General features: G+C 35.5%; 2 protein-coding genes across 3 annotated transcripts; one reads left to right on the forward strand and one right to left on the reverse strand.

Annotated features, from left to right (window-relative positions):
• The first annotated feature begins 1,207 nt into the window (after positions 1-1,207).
• Positions 1,208-8,574, forward strand: LOC110943864 (receptor-like cytosolic serine/threonine-protein kinase RBK2). 2 transcript variants are annotated; one of them, XM_022185596.2, is made up of 8 exons: positions 1,208-1,383; positions 3,290-3,698; positions 4,656-4,907; positions 5,578-5,732; positions 6,499-6,578; positions 6,679-6,814; positions 7,825-7,974; positions 8,269-8,574. In XM_022185596.2, exons 2-8 carry the CDS (start codon positions 3,317-3,319, stop codon positions 8,404-8,406), a joined length of 1,293 nt encoding a protein of 430 aa, XP_022041288.1. In that variant the 5' UTR covers positions 1,208-1,383; positions 3,290-3,316; the 3' UTR covers positions 8,407-8,574. The 2 variants fall into 2 exon arrangements, with proteins under 2 accessions (XP_022041288.1, XP_022041293.1); XM_022185601.2 differs by lacking the exon at positions 1,208-1,383 and adding an exon at positions 1,406-2,470.
• A 2,874-nt stretch (positions 8,575-11,448) lies between these two features.
• On the reverse strand, positions 11,449-16,789 carry LOC110943860. The gene is made up of 6 exons (XM_022185592.2): positions 16,548-16,789; positions 16,379-16,432; positions 15,668-15,772; positions 13,482-13,653; positions 11,896-11,982; positions 11,449-11,726 (listed from the first exon to the last, which is right to left on the reverse strand). Exons 1-6 carry the CDS (start codon positions 16,704-16,706, stop codon positions 11,584-11,586), a joined length of 720 nt encoding a protein of 239 aa, XP_022041284.1. The 5' UTR covers positions 16,707-16,789; the 3' UTR covers positions 11,449-11,583.
• Positions 16,790-17,558: the final 769 nt, after the last annotated feature.

Below are 17,558 nucleotides of genomic sequence, written 5' to 3' on the forward strand. Positions count from 1 at the left end.
GCGGGCGTGAGAAGAGAATGGGTGAGGCCATGTTTTTTTTCAACCAATAACATATTTTCTTTTTATTATATTTTAAGTTAAAACTACTACACTCATGTGAAATAGTGGTTTGGTTAAATGTCCTACTTAACAATAACATGACACTTTAAGGTTAGTTGGTTTGGTTTAAAACCTTAGGGGCTTTACTACGTCACGTAAGGGCCACCACATAGTAGGGGCTTTATTGTTAACTTACACGGTGTGGAATAACGCCCCTTATAAAGGCCCTTTTAACTATATTAAAAAAAGATAAACAAGAAAAACTGATTGGTTGACTTTAGGCGGGCCCCTTGATTTCATCCTCTCGTGCGCGCTAACCCTTTGGCGGAAGCCAAGAATAGCGCCCCCTTTAACGGAGGCGGAGTGGGGGTGGGCCATCAAAGGGCACTATGAAGCTTATGTGGCGGGGTGACGCGAAGCCACACCCCTTGGCTTAATAGTGATGTGTAGTAACACTATACATAGTCTAATGTCAATTTTTTACCCCAATGGTTTTTGTCTTGTACAACTTTGTCACAAAAACATTTTTCATACTTTACACCAATACTTTTTCACTTTCAACTTTGTTCTCATGTAACTTTTTATCTTTTACAAATTTGTTGTTTTACGTTTCGGTCTAAATTTTACGAATTAACACCTTGCAACGAACGTGTGCGGTTAAAAGTTTTTACATTATTTTGTTTTGCAGTTTAACGGCTCTATCGCAATGTGCGGGTCCTAATTTTTGTTTCAGTCTAATTTTTACAAGTTAACACGCTGTAATGCGCATGCATGGTTCAACATTTTCACGTCTAATTCTTATTCAATTTAACGGTCGCATAACACGGGTCCTAAATACCAGTTTATTAAAGAAACCAAAAATCCTAATAATTTTATTCAGTAAATAGATCACAACATATCATTATCATTCTCAGTAAATCCCACAAGTAGCAAGGTTAACGTAAGGTCTGAGAAAGGTAAGACGTAAACAGCGTTACCTCTACTTCGTAAAAATATAGATGCTGCTTCCGGTGAGAGATTCGGCTCGAATAGATAACAATATATGAAGAACAATTTGTATCCACGCTATCATGATTCAAAATAGTGAATACTTTACATCAATCGAGTATTTTCCACTTTACAAAAATGTAATAAAAACCTACCAAAATACCCTTTGCAAACAAGTCGTGTTCTTCCACCTTACTCCATTAGTTTTCTCTCTCTAAACCCCTTTGTTTTCTTTCTCTCTCTCTCTCACACACATCAGTTTCTGGGGTTTCCCCTCCTCTGTTTTTGGGACAACTTCACACCACAAAACACAACACACAAAGCATCCACACAAGAATCTTCAGCTTTATCTTTATGGTATGTCGGTCAAACCCTCTTCATGTTTCAACTTTAGAGTCTTTATGTTTATTGTTTATGTATGTACATTAGCATATAATATGTATATGTATATATATGCATCATGCTTTTTACATGTACCCATGAAAGCAAAGCTAATAACATGTGCATGTGCATGTGTTACCTTGTCTCCTTCAAGGCATTTCAATTGTTTTCCTTGATTCCTGCTATTAGTTTTATACTTTTTTCTGAAATTTATAAAACCCCTTTTACTTTTTTATTTGATTCCTAAAATATTTTTGAAAATAAGTTATTTCATGGTACAAATTGTTACCAATTTAGTCATATTCTCTTTTGATTTTCTTGAATTTTATGGTCCTTTTATCTCTCTTTTTGGAATTTGGATAATGGATTTTCAAGATTGTTAATTGATTAATTTAATTTATAAATTAGAATTGGTTATAATATATAGTTAGGTGCTTCATGTCATAGTTATTGTCTTATGACTAGGGGTGTTCTTCGGGTTTCGGGTTTTTTGTTAGGAAAAAGTGACCCGATAACCAACCCATTTAAAGTTCGGGTTGTTTGGGTATAGGTTATTCGGGTTCGGGTTAGTTCGGGTCAGGTTGTTTGGTTTTCGGGTTTAGATGTAAAATGAAAAAAAAAAATGTTTTTTTAGAAAAATATCATCACATATTCAAACATCATTTAACAATATGGTATGATAATATTCAAAAGTCTCAAAACTTAATGTTTTAAATACAAAACACTCCAAATCAAATCGCATCTATAAAAAAAAGACAACTAATGTTCGGGTTTTTATTCGGGTTTCAAGTTTCGGGTTATTCGGGTCGGGTTGTTCGGGTTTTTGGTTGGGAAAAAGTGACCTGATAACCGACCCATTTAAGGTTCGGGTTGGTCGGGTTTGGGTTGTTCAGGTTCGGGTTTTTCGGTTATTCTCTAATTCGGGTTCGGGTGACTTCGAATTCGGGTCGGTTTTCGGGTTCCGGATAAAAAAGAACATCCCTACTTAGGGAACCCGGGGCACTCCGTGATATTATCACGGGAACAAAGTTTGACGCGTGATGGCCGGCCGCCGGTACATGCGGTAACGCGTTATACATTAACGAAATCCATTTTCCGTTATTTCCTTCACGCGTTATGATTTTGGTTTGTGAGGGTATTTGTTGGTTGGGGGGAAATTGTTGGGTGTGGTGGTGAGTGATGACCACCCCTACTAAAAATGGTTGTGAGTGATGGAAAAATGGTCAATGACATGGCGAAACTTGATTGGTGCTTGTGAGTGATAAATTCTATCACTAGTGAACCACCCCTAGTCCCCTTATGACTATTAATGTTTGGTACAAGTGTACAACCGTATAAAATACTTGTACAGTTCTATCTAGATACAGTGAGAGAGAAATTAATGTGGTTATGTTATTATATAACCGTCGTATGACTTACACTTAAAATAATAAGTATAAATGTTTACACAGTTTTGTCCAAATTAGCTTATACCCAATTCTATTTAGATACAGTAGTAGAGAGAAAGTGTTACGAAAACGCGGTTACATAAGTTTATGTATCATAGTAAAAGTTTTAAAGCGACAAATATAATTATTTATATAGTCTTATTTTATAAGTTTATAACTTGTTTCTTATACAACACTCTTTCACAATAACTGTTTGAAAACTTTTATATTTCAAATCATAGTAATCAAATTAAAGACACACCCAAACATCTTTTTTTTGTCCCAAAACTTTTGTCTAAGGTTCATAGGTTGTCATGTCATACCCTGATCCAACAAACTGACACCCATTGTTTCACAATCATCAGTTATATAAAAGAACACAATTTTTTGTGCATTTTCATGTCTTTTTATAGAAACCAACACAAAAAGATTAACCACCATTTATAACTTTACAGATTTGTAACATTTGTTGATAACTTGATATGGAGAAGATTATGAAGGTTGACAGTTATTCTCCCACATGTGTTCTTGAGGATTATTTAAGGAGTTTGGAATCTGAAGAAGATACAGTTTCATCAAAAGAAAGCACATCTGGAAGTGATCAAGATCATCAAAAGGATTCAAAGCCTTCAAAATGGATGGATTTTGTTCAGTTGGTTAAAAGCAAGTCAAAGAAATGTTTGCCAACATTTCATCCTATAACTAGTGGCTTGCAGTTATCAAGGCGGTTAAGTAGCAGTTTTAGAGAACAGTTTTCCATGATCCCACCATCATCTCCAATGCCTGATATGAGTTATTTCAAGCCTCATTGGAAGAACTTTAGTTTTTCACAGTTGCAATCTGCCACCAATAACTTCTCAAATGGTAAGGTTCTTTGTTGAATTCAGACTCAGGGGCGGAACTAATATACATTTAGCCGTAGCACGGGCTACGGCTCAAGTCCATATTCGTAGTGCGTTTTTTTTTTTTTTTTTTCGGTTTTATACCAAGGATACCCCTAAGACCACACGGTATGGGCGTTCAAAAAAGGCGTCATTGCTGTTCAACGCCGTTCACACTGTCCTGTCCACGGCGTTACCACGGTGTTATTGATTAGGCTGGGGAATCTCCACGGGCGGGGAATCTCAACGCCGTTTACACGCCCCGGGCCACACCGTCCGTTTTAACACCACACCCCGTTCTGACGCCTGGTCAACGTGTCGCATAATGCCCTATCTTCAAGCACTTCCACACCGTGTGGTCTAACCAACTCAAACTTATAAAATAAGGGAGCTCGATTAAACACTGACCCAATTGATTAGAATTTAGATTAGCAAAAAAAATACAACTACGTATTGCGGCAACCTGGAAGAAAACCAAACGTCACTCTGGCCTCTCGCTCAGACTTAGACGCTGCATTCTTCGACCTTCGTTATTGTTGTTTTTATTAATATTGTATGATTGCACGGTAAAAAAAAAATTAGGATACCCCTGATTTAACGGGCTAGTTCCGCCACTGAATTCAGTGTTCAAGATTTTGTATTTGCATCGCAATGATTTGGGGGGGGGGGGGGGGGGGTTGAAGATATTTTGTTTAGGGGTGGTGATTGTGTCTGGTTGGTGGGATGTAAATGGATTGTAGTCAAGTTGTAAACGTGTTAAACGGGTTGGTGGGTATACTAAATGGGTTAAACGGGTCGTAAACAGGTTGGCGAGTTTATGTTATCAAATATGTATTTTGTATTCTAATTTTAATTTGGTTGGTAGGTTTGTTAAATGGGTTAAACGGGTCGTAAACAGATTGGCACATAATCTAATTACAATATTATTTTTCTTTAATAGGAAACATGATTGGAAAAGGAGGTTATGCTGAGGTATACAAAGGAGTTTTGAAAAATGGGCAGATTGTTGCTGTTAAACAACTTACACGAGGCCCGATCGATGAAAGAACGGCGAGCTTTCTATCCGAGCTTGGCGTTATGGCTCATATCAACCATCCAAACATAGCGAAACTAATTGGTTACGGTGTTGAAGGAGGATTACATCTTGTTCTTGAGTTATCTCCCAATGGTAGTTTAGCTTCATGGCTTCATGGTTAGTTATAACTTCTAAATTACCTTATACGGGCCAAAACACTTTAGTTTATGTTTTAAGCCAGGGGTGTGAATTTTTAACACGACACGAACCAAACATAAAATTTGCAGGTTTGGGTTTAGTCTAAACAGGTTCGAGTCAATATTAGATTGAACCATGAACCCTTTTAGCTAAACGGGTCGGATTCGGGTTGGCCCGTTTAACCCATTTATATTATATTTTTTTACGATATGTTTTACGTCACAAATTAAATTGAGCGTGTATATTATGCCATAATTATAACTTAAAAAGAGAAACTGACGTAAGATTTTATAATATAAATTAATTGTATTATATACATTTGTTTTTTTAAATTTAAATTTTAATATATTAATTTGCGGAAAAAAATCAAAAATAAAAAAATCTGGGTTGAACGGGTCGTGTTCAGGTCAACCCACGAATATTTGGGTCGTGTTCGGGTTCATATGTATGACACGATTTTCAGGTTCGGGTTCGTCTAAAATATTTGGGTCTGGTTGAACCCGCGAACACAACCCGTTTAGCACGGTAATGCTGTATATCTAATGGGTTATGATTGTGGGCCCGGCTTGTTACTTGTTGTTTTCTTGAAGTTAAAGGCTAAATGAGTGAAGGGTTAAAACTTAAAATTGAATTATACATTATGTAACAGCATTGAAGGAGAAATTAGATTGGGGTATTAGGTATAAAGTTGCTTTAGGGACAGCTGAAGGTTTGCTTTATTTACATGATGGATGTCAAAGAAGAATCATTCATAGAGACATCAAGGCTGCAAATATATTGCTTACTAAGGATTTTCAACCTCAAGTAAGCCTTTATTTAATTTGTTGGTGGTATATTTGTGACTTAAAAGAAAGAATATACTTTTTCTAGAATTAGAACTAAACGAATAAATAAACGTGTGAATTACTGAAACTGTAATAACCGGTTATTAACCGCAACCGGTTAATAACTGATCGAGGAGTAACCGATTAGTCGTTATTTTTAACCTTAGGTTAGTAACCGGTCAGGGATTTTTTTAGAAATAACCAGTTATTTTTAACTGGTTTTTTAACTAATGTACCTGTTAACCGGGAACCCCCCCCCCCCCCCCCCACACACACACACACACACAAAAAAAAAAAAAGAATGAAAAAAACCCGTTAATTAACCGAAAATAACCCGTTATTTACCGAACCGATAAGTGAATAACCTAACCAATTAAAGTAATAACCAGTTAAAGCAAAAATGAGAAAATAACTGACGGTTAGGTTAACCGAACCGGTTAGAGAAAATAACCGGTCTGTGACCTCTACTCACTCATTTTTACAATCAAAACGGAATAACTTAAAATGACAACATTTTGAGAAAAATCATCTAAGGTCAAATTTGAGACTTAAGATAAGGGAAATTGGATCTAGAAGTCAACATCCGGCCCGTTATCCTAAAGTTATGTCCGTTTTAAGTTGGGCCCGTGTTAACCCCACGTGTTTCCGTTCAGTTGGTTCAAATAAGCGTTCGGATTGTAATTTTGGTAATTAATTATGACAACTTGAATAGTTAGAATAGAAATAGTAACATTTTTCCGTTTCAGATTTGCGATTTCGGGCTAGCGAAATGGTTACCAGAGCATTGGACTCATCATACCGTTTCAAGATTCGAAGGCACATTCGGGTCTGTACTCTGTATGCGTTATTACCGTCTTTATTGTTTGTCTAGCTGTATAATACTATTATTTGATTATTTAACGTCGTAATATTACCGTTGTGTGTAGATATCTAGCTCCCGAGTACTTGATGCACGGGATTGTTGACGAAAAGACTGATGTTTTCGCGTTTGGTGTACTTTTGTTGGAGCTTATTAGCGGCCGTAGAGCTCTTGATTATTCCCAACAAAGTCTTGTTTTATGGGTATGACTCGTGTTTTTTTTTTTAAACCGCATAACGGTGGCAGTACCGGCTGGTATGGTGGGTTGAATAACGGGTCAAAATATGTAATAGTTACAACTGTTCGAAACAAGTCAACTTGGGTCTACTCGAAACAGTTTGTCCCAAAAACTTTTATTTGAGTAAAGTACTGGTCCTTGTGGTTTACCAAAATTTTGGATTTGGTCCCTAACTTTCCAAAAGTACGTGGATGGTCCATGTGGTTTACACTTTGTGACGCATTTAGTCCTCAACTTTGCCAAAAGTCATAAGGATGGTCCCTGTGGTTTGTACTTTGTAACGCATTTAATAACTAACTTGGACATGTTGAAACCTTTAGATTTGCTGGCTAGGGACTAAATGCGTTACAAAGTGCAAACCACAGGGGTCATCCGTGTACTTTTGGAAAGCTAGGGACCAAATCCGAAATTTAATAAACTACAGGGACCATCCGTGTACTTTACTCCTTTTATTTTTATTAGACACAAGTAGTGTTTCAATATAATTTCAAATATTCATATTCAACCATGTTGGCATGTTCAAGCCATTTGACCCGTTTTCTTTTTAACTAATTTGAGTTAATTACTGTTTTCGTCCCTAAGGTTTGTCAAAAATCACTATTTCAGTCCATTACTTTAAAAATTGCGATTTCAGTCCCTGTGGTTTCACTTTCGTAACCATTTCAGTCCCTGTACTTAACAGAATAATTGATTGAAATGGTTACGAAAGTGAAACCACAGGGACTGAAATGGTTACGGAAGTGAAACCACAGGGACTGAAATCGCAATTTTTAAACTAATGGACTGAAATAGTGATTTTTGACAAACCACAGGGACGAAAACAGTAATTAACTCAACTAATTTTATGACACGGTTGACTAGTTAAAGATAAACACAACCTGAATCGATCTGTTTATTAGTAAATGCGTCAAAATTGTCACCTGTTCTGGATAAGACGTATTAATTGAAAAAAGAACATTTGGTTTACTTCTACAGGCGAAACCGTTGCTGAGAAAGAACAATGTTAGAGAGCTCGTTGATCCTGCGATCGTTGACAAGTGTAACACACGACAACTGCATTTAACGGTTTTGGCTGCTTCTTTATGCATACAACAATCATCCATTCGACGCCCTGATATGAACCAGGCATGTTTACATTCTTTCATGAGTAAATTACGATTTTGGCCCCTGTGGTTATATCACTTTTACCCTTTTAGCCCAATTTTTTTTAACATTTTAGAAAAAAAGACGTTAGGGGCCAAAAGGGTTAGAAAAAATGACGTTTGGGGCTCAGATGTTAAAAAAAATTTGGACTAAAAGGGTAAAAGTGATATAACCACAGGGGCCAAAATCGTAATTTACTCTTCTTTCATATATTGATAATCTTTAGAAACATGATTTCGCGCGCCCATTATTAACCATGGTTAATGATATATACAGGTTTTACAGATCCTGAAAGGTGAGTATGGTGGATGGGAATTTGCAATGCAAAATTGTAGACGTCGATCGTCGTTGAAGAAACGTTACGAAGAACTTTTTAGCATGGAAAACTACGGTATGATCGCGTCACAAAAATAAAATCATAACGCTTTATTAAGCTTATGTTATATTAAAGATGTAACTAGACAAGTTCCAAAGTAATGTTGGTGAAATGAAGTATAAATATTGTATTATGTTCATGTAATCATATGTATTACTTTTACTTTAATTGTAAATATATAGGTATGTCTTTAGTTTCTTTTTGAAGGTTTGTTGTTTTAGTAATGATTAGAACATAACGCACCTGAACGGCACATCATAACATAACATAACATCGCATCATATAATGTAACATAATAATCTATAACGTATAATTCTTTATAATATGTAGTTGTACAACCACGGGCATGCCACAAAGGCATTGGCGCATTGCCACTATTTCGTGCTTATAGCGTTAACTTTAAATGCAGTTGAGACTTGAGACACGCGATATGTCTCCTATAAACTTTACTATATGTATATGCATACTTGGGATACTTTATACTTTACCTTTGTATCTTTATACTTTGGCTTTATCAAAACTTTACACATGTCAGGTTTGTATTTCGGGATAATGTTAACTTAGTTTAGACATTTCCCAGGGACATACCCGACACCTTTTTAGGCTAGAAGCCAAAACTAGTTCTTTAATTTAAATTATACAGTTCTTTAGAAAATGTATATATATTTTAAAACACTTATCAAGTATGCACATCAAAAAAAAAATGATCTTAACCATCCACAACGCTGACCCACGTCATACAAAGTCGTCGTGCCAATGAGTCCTAGATCAATTGGTTTGGGAGGAGGTAACCCGTAATCCTATGACCGTCCAGTGTGGAGGTCATGGGTTGGAGTCCCACTTAGTGCAATTTGTTTCAGGTGGGTCAAGGGTTTTACCACAGTGGGCCTTCGGGCGATGGATTTCCCCCTTGTAATGGTTGGCGGGACTGGTACCCAGGGGTTAAAAAATACAAAGTCGTCGTTCGTGACAATCGGTTCGTTTGATTTTCACTTCAATATAATTTTGTGTGTGTGCACTCTTACACTTCCAATGGATCAAATACACGAGTAAATAACTCTTGAATGAATCAATCATATCGGCTATTTCTTCCTCATGGCCAATGATATTTCTTCCTCATGGCCAATGAAAAAAAAAATAAAACCCAACATGAATACAAATAGGGGTGAGCATAAAACTGAATTAATCGAAACCGTAACTAAATAACCGAACCGAAGCAATAACCGATGGGCTTGCTGATTGTTGAATGGGCTGGATTAAAGATGTTGTGGGTTGCTGATAAAGGACGGGTCAAAGCTGGGCTGAACTAAATTTGTCAACACATTTAGGTTAGACTAAATAAATTAACCTCAGCTGTGAGTTCATTGTAATTTAATATTTACATGAGTGATACAACATTTCATTCATTTCAAAGCTGGGTTGGACTAAATTTGTCAACACATTTAGGTTGGGCTAAATAAATCAACCTGAGCTGTGAGTTTATTGTAATTTAATATTTACATGAGTGATACAACATTTCTTTCATTTCAAGTCTTATGTCAACACTGTTAAATATTACATAATTTACTTTGAGTAACCCGTGTAACACACGGGAACTTAAACTAGCATATATACCAAACTCTCTTAATGTAATATTATTTATAAGTTCACGGCCCAATAGATTTTTTTTAATCTTTTAGTCCAATTGAGGGTCCATTAGTGTTTGTTTTGTTTAGGGGTGCAAACGAGCCGAGCGGCTCGCGAGCTACTCGAGATCGGCTCGAGAAAAAGCTCGAAACGAGTCGAGTCTTATCGAGCCCGAGCCGAGCTTGAGCCTAAAATAAAGCTCGTCTGTTTTATCGAGCTTGAGCCTAAAATAAAGCTCGTCTGTTTTATCGAGCCCGAGCTCGAGCCTCGCATGTGAAGCTCGTTAGGCTCGTCGAGCCTTATTGAGCCTTAGTGTAAACGAGCCGAGTCGAGCCGAGCTTATTCAAACTTGTTTACAAGCCGATCTCGAACCTAAAAATAAGCTTATTTAGTAAACGAGCTCGAGCCCGAGCTTCACTTATCGAGCTCACGAGCCTAAAAATTCTATTATTTATATTATTTTTATTTAATATATTAATTAATAGATAATAAACGAGCCGAGCCCGAGCCGAGCTCGAGCTTGAGAAAATACAAACGAGCCGAGCTCGAGCCTTGAAAACAAAGCTCGAATCGAGCCGAGCTCGAGCTCGAGCTCACATAAAGTTAATCGAGCTCGAGCTCGAGCCTGGTCAAGCTCGGGCTCGGCTCGGCTCATTTGCACCCCTAGTTTTGTTATGTACATAGGACCCATTACCAATATGCATGTGGTATCTATATAATTTTGCAAGTTTTATATTCATGAGTTTATATATTACGAGTTTATATACATTGGATAATTAACCGAAGCCAATCCATAACTAATGGTTAACCGAACAACGGTTAACCAACCATCAGTTGTGATTATAGTTAATATTTTTCAATTAACCGACGATTAACCGAACCCACAGTTAACCAGTTTTGCACACCCCTAAATACAAACAAGTTAAACCGAGGGACAATGACTACTTTGATTGAGCCCAAAATCAATTTCACATGTTGATCTAAAGCATTGACATCAAAGAGCCTACAATCTCGTAAATTCTATATTGTGATTTTCTCTCTCTTTGTGAGTTGCCAAGGGTAAAAGAAAACATTGAAAATCTAACCTTAACCAAGGGTAAAAGAAAACATTAAAAAAATTGTAACAGTACTTTATACATGAGGAGGGCATTCTAAAATGTTTCAAATAGACAACAAAGTTTTTAGAAAGTTCAAAAATTAGTACTCATTTATATCTTTATCTTTATTTTATCAATGTGTATCCAAAATAAAGTATTCCTTAAAGGAAAAAAAATATTTTATTTTGGAATTTGAATATAACTTAGGTTAAAGTAAATTCATATCGAAATTTAGAAATAAAAAATAAACAAATATATTTGCATCCATTCTAAATATCAGATACGACATATTGAAAATCATATTTAAAATTAAACGATAGAAAAAATACATAATAATGACAGATAAACGGGCAAAAATAACAAGAATAAGATGCTAGAATTTATTTAATACCACGTTTATGAGGAAATATTCAACTAACAATGACACTAATTTTATTGGATTCAGATACATGATTGAATGTTAATTATCACTTAATTAAGTACAATCCGGTTTTAGTAAGTCCACTCTTTCGGGAGAAATATTTCAGGTGAAGAACTTCGGTTTTGAGAGATAACGCATGTTTGGCTTGACATATCCCTGTTCTTCTTAGTTCTAATCCGATCACATTCTAATCCCTTCACATTATTGTTATGTTCTGAAATAACCGGAAAAACACGTGACGTTAATGCTAAGTACATGGGTTATTCCAAAAGGTTATAGTTAGATATATAAGATTATAACCTTTTGTCCCTGGTTCTATAATCATAGAATTTTCGTTGTAAAAAAAAAGATATATAAGATTGAAATAGAAGGAATATTCGTACCACGTGGCTTGATTTGCAAGCCTAATTCATGTATGTTGAGGTTTAATGCTTGTACTACACGAGACGGAAGGAGAATGGGAGCAAATGCTGCAAATAACCGTAAAAAATGGTCTTAGTTTCAAACGAGCCATTATTACAATATAGGCTCGGGTTGGGGCGACAATGTTTTCTTAATCTATTTTTACGTCATCTAAGTAATTGATATGGATATTTTGTTGAAAAAATTAAGAGTAAACTGTCAAAATGGTCTCTGAGGTTTGATTACTTTTGTACATTAGTCCAAAACTCAAACCTTTTGAATCTGGGTCCCTATGGTTTCAATTTTGTTGCCATTTTCATCCAAAATCAAAATCTATTCAGATTTTCAGTTAACATCCAGTTTTTCTGTCTTTTTCCTTCTTTTCAATGAAGGGCAAAATGGTCTTTTATTATTTTATTATAACAAATTAAAAATATCTAACCATTTTGCCCTTCATTAAAAGAGAAAAAAAAAATTGGATATTAACTGAAAAATCTGACCAGGTTTTGTTTTTGGATGAAAATGGCAACAAAATTGAAACCACAAAGACCCAGATTCAAAAGGTTTGAGTTTTGGACTAAAGTTGTAAAAGTGACCAAATCTTAGGGACCGTTTTGGCAGTGTACTAAAAAATTAATATTATTAGATCATAACTTAGACTTTAGATGAAAAAAAACTTGTGTTTGTTACATAGACTTTGAGATAAAATATAAAGAACATCATCAAAATGGTTGTTTTGGCATATTTTCCTTTTAAAGAAAATACGATTTGACTTTTCTTGTTTTTAGTTAACAAATTGTTTCATCATATCAAACCAAAAGCTTCGATATGTCACACCTACTACGTTAGAATCTGTTGTGCCAACGTCGAAATTTGTTGTGCCAACGGAAGCTTAGTTTATTGAATTTTTTTAAAGTCAAGACTACTCTATAAAATTCTTTGGTCAATACGACCCTTTTGTTGAATTTTCCAAAATGAGTTAAATCTCATTTTAGTCTCTGTGTTTTGTGTTTTAGGTCATTTGCCAGTTTAGTTCAAAAGATTTGAAATATTGTCATTTTAGGTCAAATAGTTTCAAGCGTTGCCATTTTAGTCCACTGAGTTAACTTCATCCATTTTTTCTGTTAACTAGAAAAGCAATTCGGTCATTTTTTATGTAATTCTATTAACTAGAAGGGCAATTCGGCCATATAAAATGACCGAATTGCCCTTCTCGTAAACATAAAAAATGGATGAAGTTAACCCAGTGCACTAAAATGACAACGTTTGAAACTGTTTGGACTAAAATGGCAACGTTTCAAACATTTGGACTAACCTGGCAAAATGACCAAAACCACAGGGACTAGAATGGCATTTTACTCTTTCCAAAAATATAACTAAATGAGACTACTTGTGATATTTTTTTCTAACGGCCAACGAATCCTCCAAATGGGCTACTGGCGAAATTCACCACATCGGGATACACTCGCCTCCGAACCAAGGAAAACCCTCACCTAGGGCCGAAGCCCGTGAACACTTGTGATATAACGCTAAAGATACAATTGCAACAACCGGGACATGAATTTACCTGGTTTTCTGGGTTTTTCGACATCGGTTCCCGCTGTACGAGGAAGAAAAACTCCTGTACCACCAGATCTTTGGCCAGAAGCTAGAAACACAGCTTGCATACCAGGTCCCCCAGCTGCCCAATTTGTAGGATATTTGGTTTTTTGATCCGGCTTTGAATAATTCTTCCAATGCTAGCAACAAAATATAAAAATAATTAAGCATTTTACAGTTGAATCAAAGTTCAAAATCTTCTTAGACAAGCAATCTCATATTAATGTAAACTACTAATTCAAGTCTATGAATGTCTATGTAACTTTTTACACAATAATATGAGTGTTTTACATAACTAAGACTAGGGGTGTTCTTTAGGTTTTTTTTTCTCGGGTTTCGGGTTTCTCGGGACGGGTTGTTTGGGTTTTTTGCTAGGAAAAAGTGACCCGAGTACTGAACCATTTAGAGCTCGGGTTGGTCGGGTTTAGGTTATTCTGGTTGGGGCTAGTTCGGGTCGGGTTGTTCGGTTTTCGCATTTAGATGTAATATTAAAAAAATGTTTTTTTTTCACAAATTATAATTTAAATTTATCATTTTACTTAAAAAAAATATCATCAAAATTAAAACAATATTTGACAATATAATATGATAATGTTCAAATGTTCTAAAACATAATGTTTCATATATCAAAAACTCCAATCCAAAACGCATTTACCAAGAAAAGACATTAAATGTTCGGTTTTTTTTTTTTCAGGTTTCGGGTCGGGTTATTTGGGTTTTTTACTGGGAAAAAGTTACCCAATAACCGACCCATTTAAGGTTCGGGTTTGGTTAAGTTCGGGTTTTTCGGGTATTCTCTAATTCAGGTCGGGTTTCGAGTTTCGGATAAAAATGAACAACCCTAAGTCTAAGACCACCCGTACTCCAGTCATGGACGCCAACTGATCGTGGCAAGGAATGCGGTTTGGCATGGTCGGCCGGGCTTGTTTCCCGTCCCTAAAGATGCTCACAAACAGAGATGTGGGTCGACCTTTTTTTATTATTATTATTATTTTTTTTTTTTGTAAAATACATATATAATTGTATACATAGAGAGTACATTTAAAAAAATATGCTGAAAGTTAATGCCATTGGCTGAAACTTGATGCCAACTTCTATGCAGTAACTGGTCAAGAAGATTCAGAATCTTTCAAATACTATATTGAACCATAGCATATTTAGAGGGATTCAGAATCTTTCAACTTATATAGACAGAATCTTTTAATTGTAGAAAATTATTCTACAATTAATTTTTGATACCTATACCACAATTAGCTATAATAATCGTGGAGGGCTTGCATTTCTTTTAAAAGATGCAGGTTCAATCTAGGAAAATCTGAGTTCGATCCTTGAGTCAAACGAGTTTTACCGGTAATTTCACCGTCATGTTTACAGACGAGTTAGTTATTGGGTTTTCCCTGGAATTAACAGTGGAATCGAGTTCAGTGGCGGACTTATAGTGTTAATAGGGGTAGCACGGACTACCCCTCAACCCCGTCTCCGTAGTGTAAAAATACCCCTTAACTCCATTTTCGTAGTGTAAAAATACCCCTCAACTCCGTTTCTGTTATATAAAGGATACCCCTGATCCTAAAAAAAATTAGGATACCCCTAACTTTTTGGGATAGTTCCGCCACTGATCGAGTTACTCTCGGAGCACTCCGTTTGGTCCAGACTCCAGTGAGTGCCCCGAGAGTGCTCGGAATTGATTATGTAGGCCGTTAAAAAAAATACCAGAGTTGGCTTCACCGGCTAAACTTCTGAAGGGTTGGACCGGTTTTTTTATATATTTTTTCAGATTTAACCCTATTAATTTTTATAATATTTAGGATACCTTCCGGTTCTTACGTCCGGTCGGACCATCGAACCGGTAAGAAGACCGGTTCAACGTCCGGTTCTATTCTGAAAACATTGTCTAACTTCAGTTCAAAATCACTTAAAATGCATTTTTATATTCTAAAATAGAGAAAAAAAAAATAGGATGGAGATGTTGACTATTTTTAGAGTTGACAACATGACTCATGACTGTTTGTTCTAGTGTTATATTCGATAAAATTTCCATTTAATGCAAAATAATAGAAAATTTTCAGAATCTTTAACATGACGCAAGAGTATTCTAGTTTTCTCTCTCCATGCTTTGTGTGTGTTTTAAAGATATCGTGTGAAAATAATTACCGGTGGTGACGGAAGCAAAGGTGGTTGTGCAGAAGCCTGTGGTGACTTCCGGTTCCGGCATGATGAAGCTTGATGATGTCTCTGCTTATTACTAATATTCCGTTCCTGTTATCGTCATATCAACAACATTTTACCGCGAATTAGTCAGTTAATTCGAATTTCATCAGAAACCGAACCTCTACGAGTGCGAATCACTCAAATAATTCAAAATTTCATCATAAAAAACAAGCCTCTATGAATACGAATCACTCGAATAATTCAAAATTTCATCATAAAACAAGCCTCTACAGGTACGAATCACTCAAATAATTTAAAATATTATTACAAAGTGAACCTGCGAATCGCTAAAATAATTCAAATTTCATCAGAGGAACAGAACGTGAATCACTTAAATAATTCAAAGTTGTCAACAAAAAAAAAAAAAAAAAAAAAACTGAACCAAAATTTCATCATAAACTAACAGTGCGAATCAATCAAATAATTCAATATTTCATTATAAACTAAACCTCTAGGAGTGCAAATTTATTCAAATAATTTAAAATCTCATCAGAAACTAAACCTCTACAACTGCAGAAACCGAATCTCTACAAATCGATCAAATAATTCAAAGTTTCATCAGAAACTAAACATCTACTAGTACAAATAATTCAAAACTTATTCAAAATAGAACGGTTACATACAAACAGAAAACCTAACAAAAAGCATGTTTACCGTAAAATCGTCTTCTCCAGATGCTTCCAATCCGTCATTAAGAACACTCCGCCGCTGTTAATTATCATAACAACAATCACAATTTATTCACTCAATTCATACTAATAACTGTAATACATTGATCAGAATCAAGCAGAAACAAACTCAGAATTTAAAAAATATGTAATACCTTTGAAAAGAAACGATAATCGTCTTCTACATAATTTGCACATGTTTCCACACCGTCGTTGAGGATGTAAGTCGGAAGCCAAGGCAATCCTTGGGCTCGTGACTCGTGGAACTCGACACTCTGATGATCGGCCATAACCGATGAGTTTCTGCACGTCATGTAGAGTGAATTTTGTGATTGAAGAAGTTAGAGGGAATGTGGATTTCCAACTCTAGACCTGCAATGTAACTACTTATAGTTGCCACCCCTTATATATGAGTAGAGAGGGTTGTTTATATATATATATGTAGTGATGGACACTGTTCCTGTATTTTCTCCGCAAATTGTTTGCTTTTTGTGTATTGGTTTTGTAAAGAGCGCGTGCTCTACACGCGACTTTTTTTTTTATTTTATTTATAGTAAATTGCTAAAATCGTCCTATAGGTTTGGGCATATTTGTTAATTTCAACCAAAACAGTTTTTTTTTTTGTACCATATTGTCCTTCATTTTTGGGTTTTTTGTCATTTTCATCCAAACGTCTAACTTTTTTTACCAAAATCATCCTTGAGATTTGAGGTTTTTTGTCATTTTCATCCAAATATTTAGACAAAAAAAAATAAAACAAATTAGTCTTTTGGATGAAAGTAATAAAAAATCTCAAAAGTGAAGGACTATTTAGTATAAAATATTTGTTTTGGATGAAACTGGCAAACATCCCAGAACTTCAGGGACGATTTTGGCAATTTACTCTCTATTTTATTTTTGTATATTTTTCCATATTTGCCCCTTTTGGTTTTTTTTTTTTTTTGTTGGTTGTGTAAAAGTGTAGAGTTTTAAACTAATGGAAGTTGGTAATCAAATGGTCTCTTCACTAAGTAGAAGGGTCAATGTCGACTTGACGGGTTTCGAATGCTCATACCGGTAGGGGTGTGTACGGTTCGGTTATTAGCATTATCTGTAATCGTAACCGAAGTTATCGGTTAATCAGTTCAGTTTATTCAATTAATTTGTCGATTTTCGGTCTGGTTCGG

Source organism: Helianthus annuus, chromosome 1 (genome assembly GCF_002127325.2).
Source record: "Helianthus annuus cultivar XRQ/B chromosome 1, HanXRQr2.0-SUNRISE, whole genome shotgun sequence".
Classification (NCBI taxonomy): domain Eukaryota; kingdom Viridiplantae; phylum Streptophyta; class Magnoliopsida; order Asterales; family Asteraceae; genus Helianthus; species Helianthus annuus.

Coding starts and splice junctions, on each gene's coding strand:
- LOC110943860 (XM_022185592.2), bottom strand. CDS start 16,706: ATGACGTGCAGAAACTCATCGGTTATGGCCGATCATCAGAGTGTCGAG. Junction 11,983..13,481: donor CGAAAAACCCAGAAAACCAG/GTAAATTCATGT, acceptor GGTTATTTGCAG/CATTTGCTCCCATTCTCCTT. Junction 11,727..11,895: donor CTTGCAAATCAAGCCACGTG/GTACGAATATTC, acceptor CGGTTATTTCAG/AACATAACAATAATGTGAAG.
- LOC110943864 (XM_022185596.2), top strand. CDS start 3,317: ATGGAGAAGATTATGAAGGTTGACAGTTATTCTCCCACATGTGTTCTT. Junction 3,699..4,655: donor CACCAATAACTTCTCAAATG/GTAAGGTTCTTT, acceptor TTTCTTTAATAG/GAAACATGATTGGAAAAGGA. Junction 7,975..8,268: donor GACGCCCTGATATGAACCAG/GCATGTTTACAT, acceptor TGATATATACAG/GTTTTACAGATCCTGAAAGG.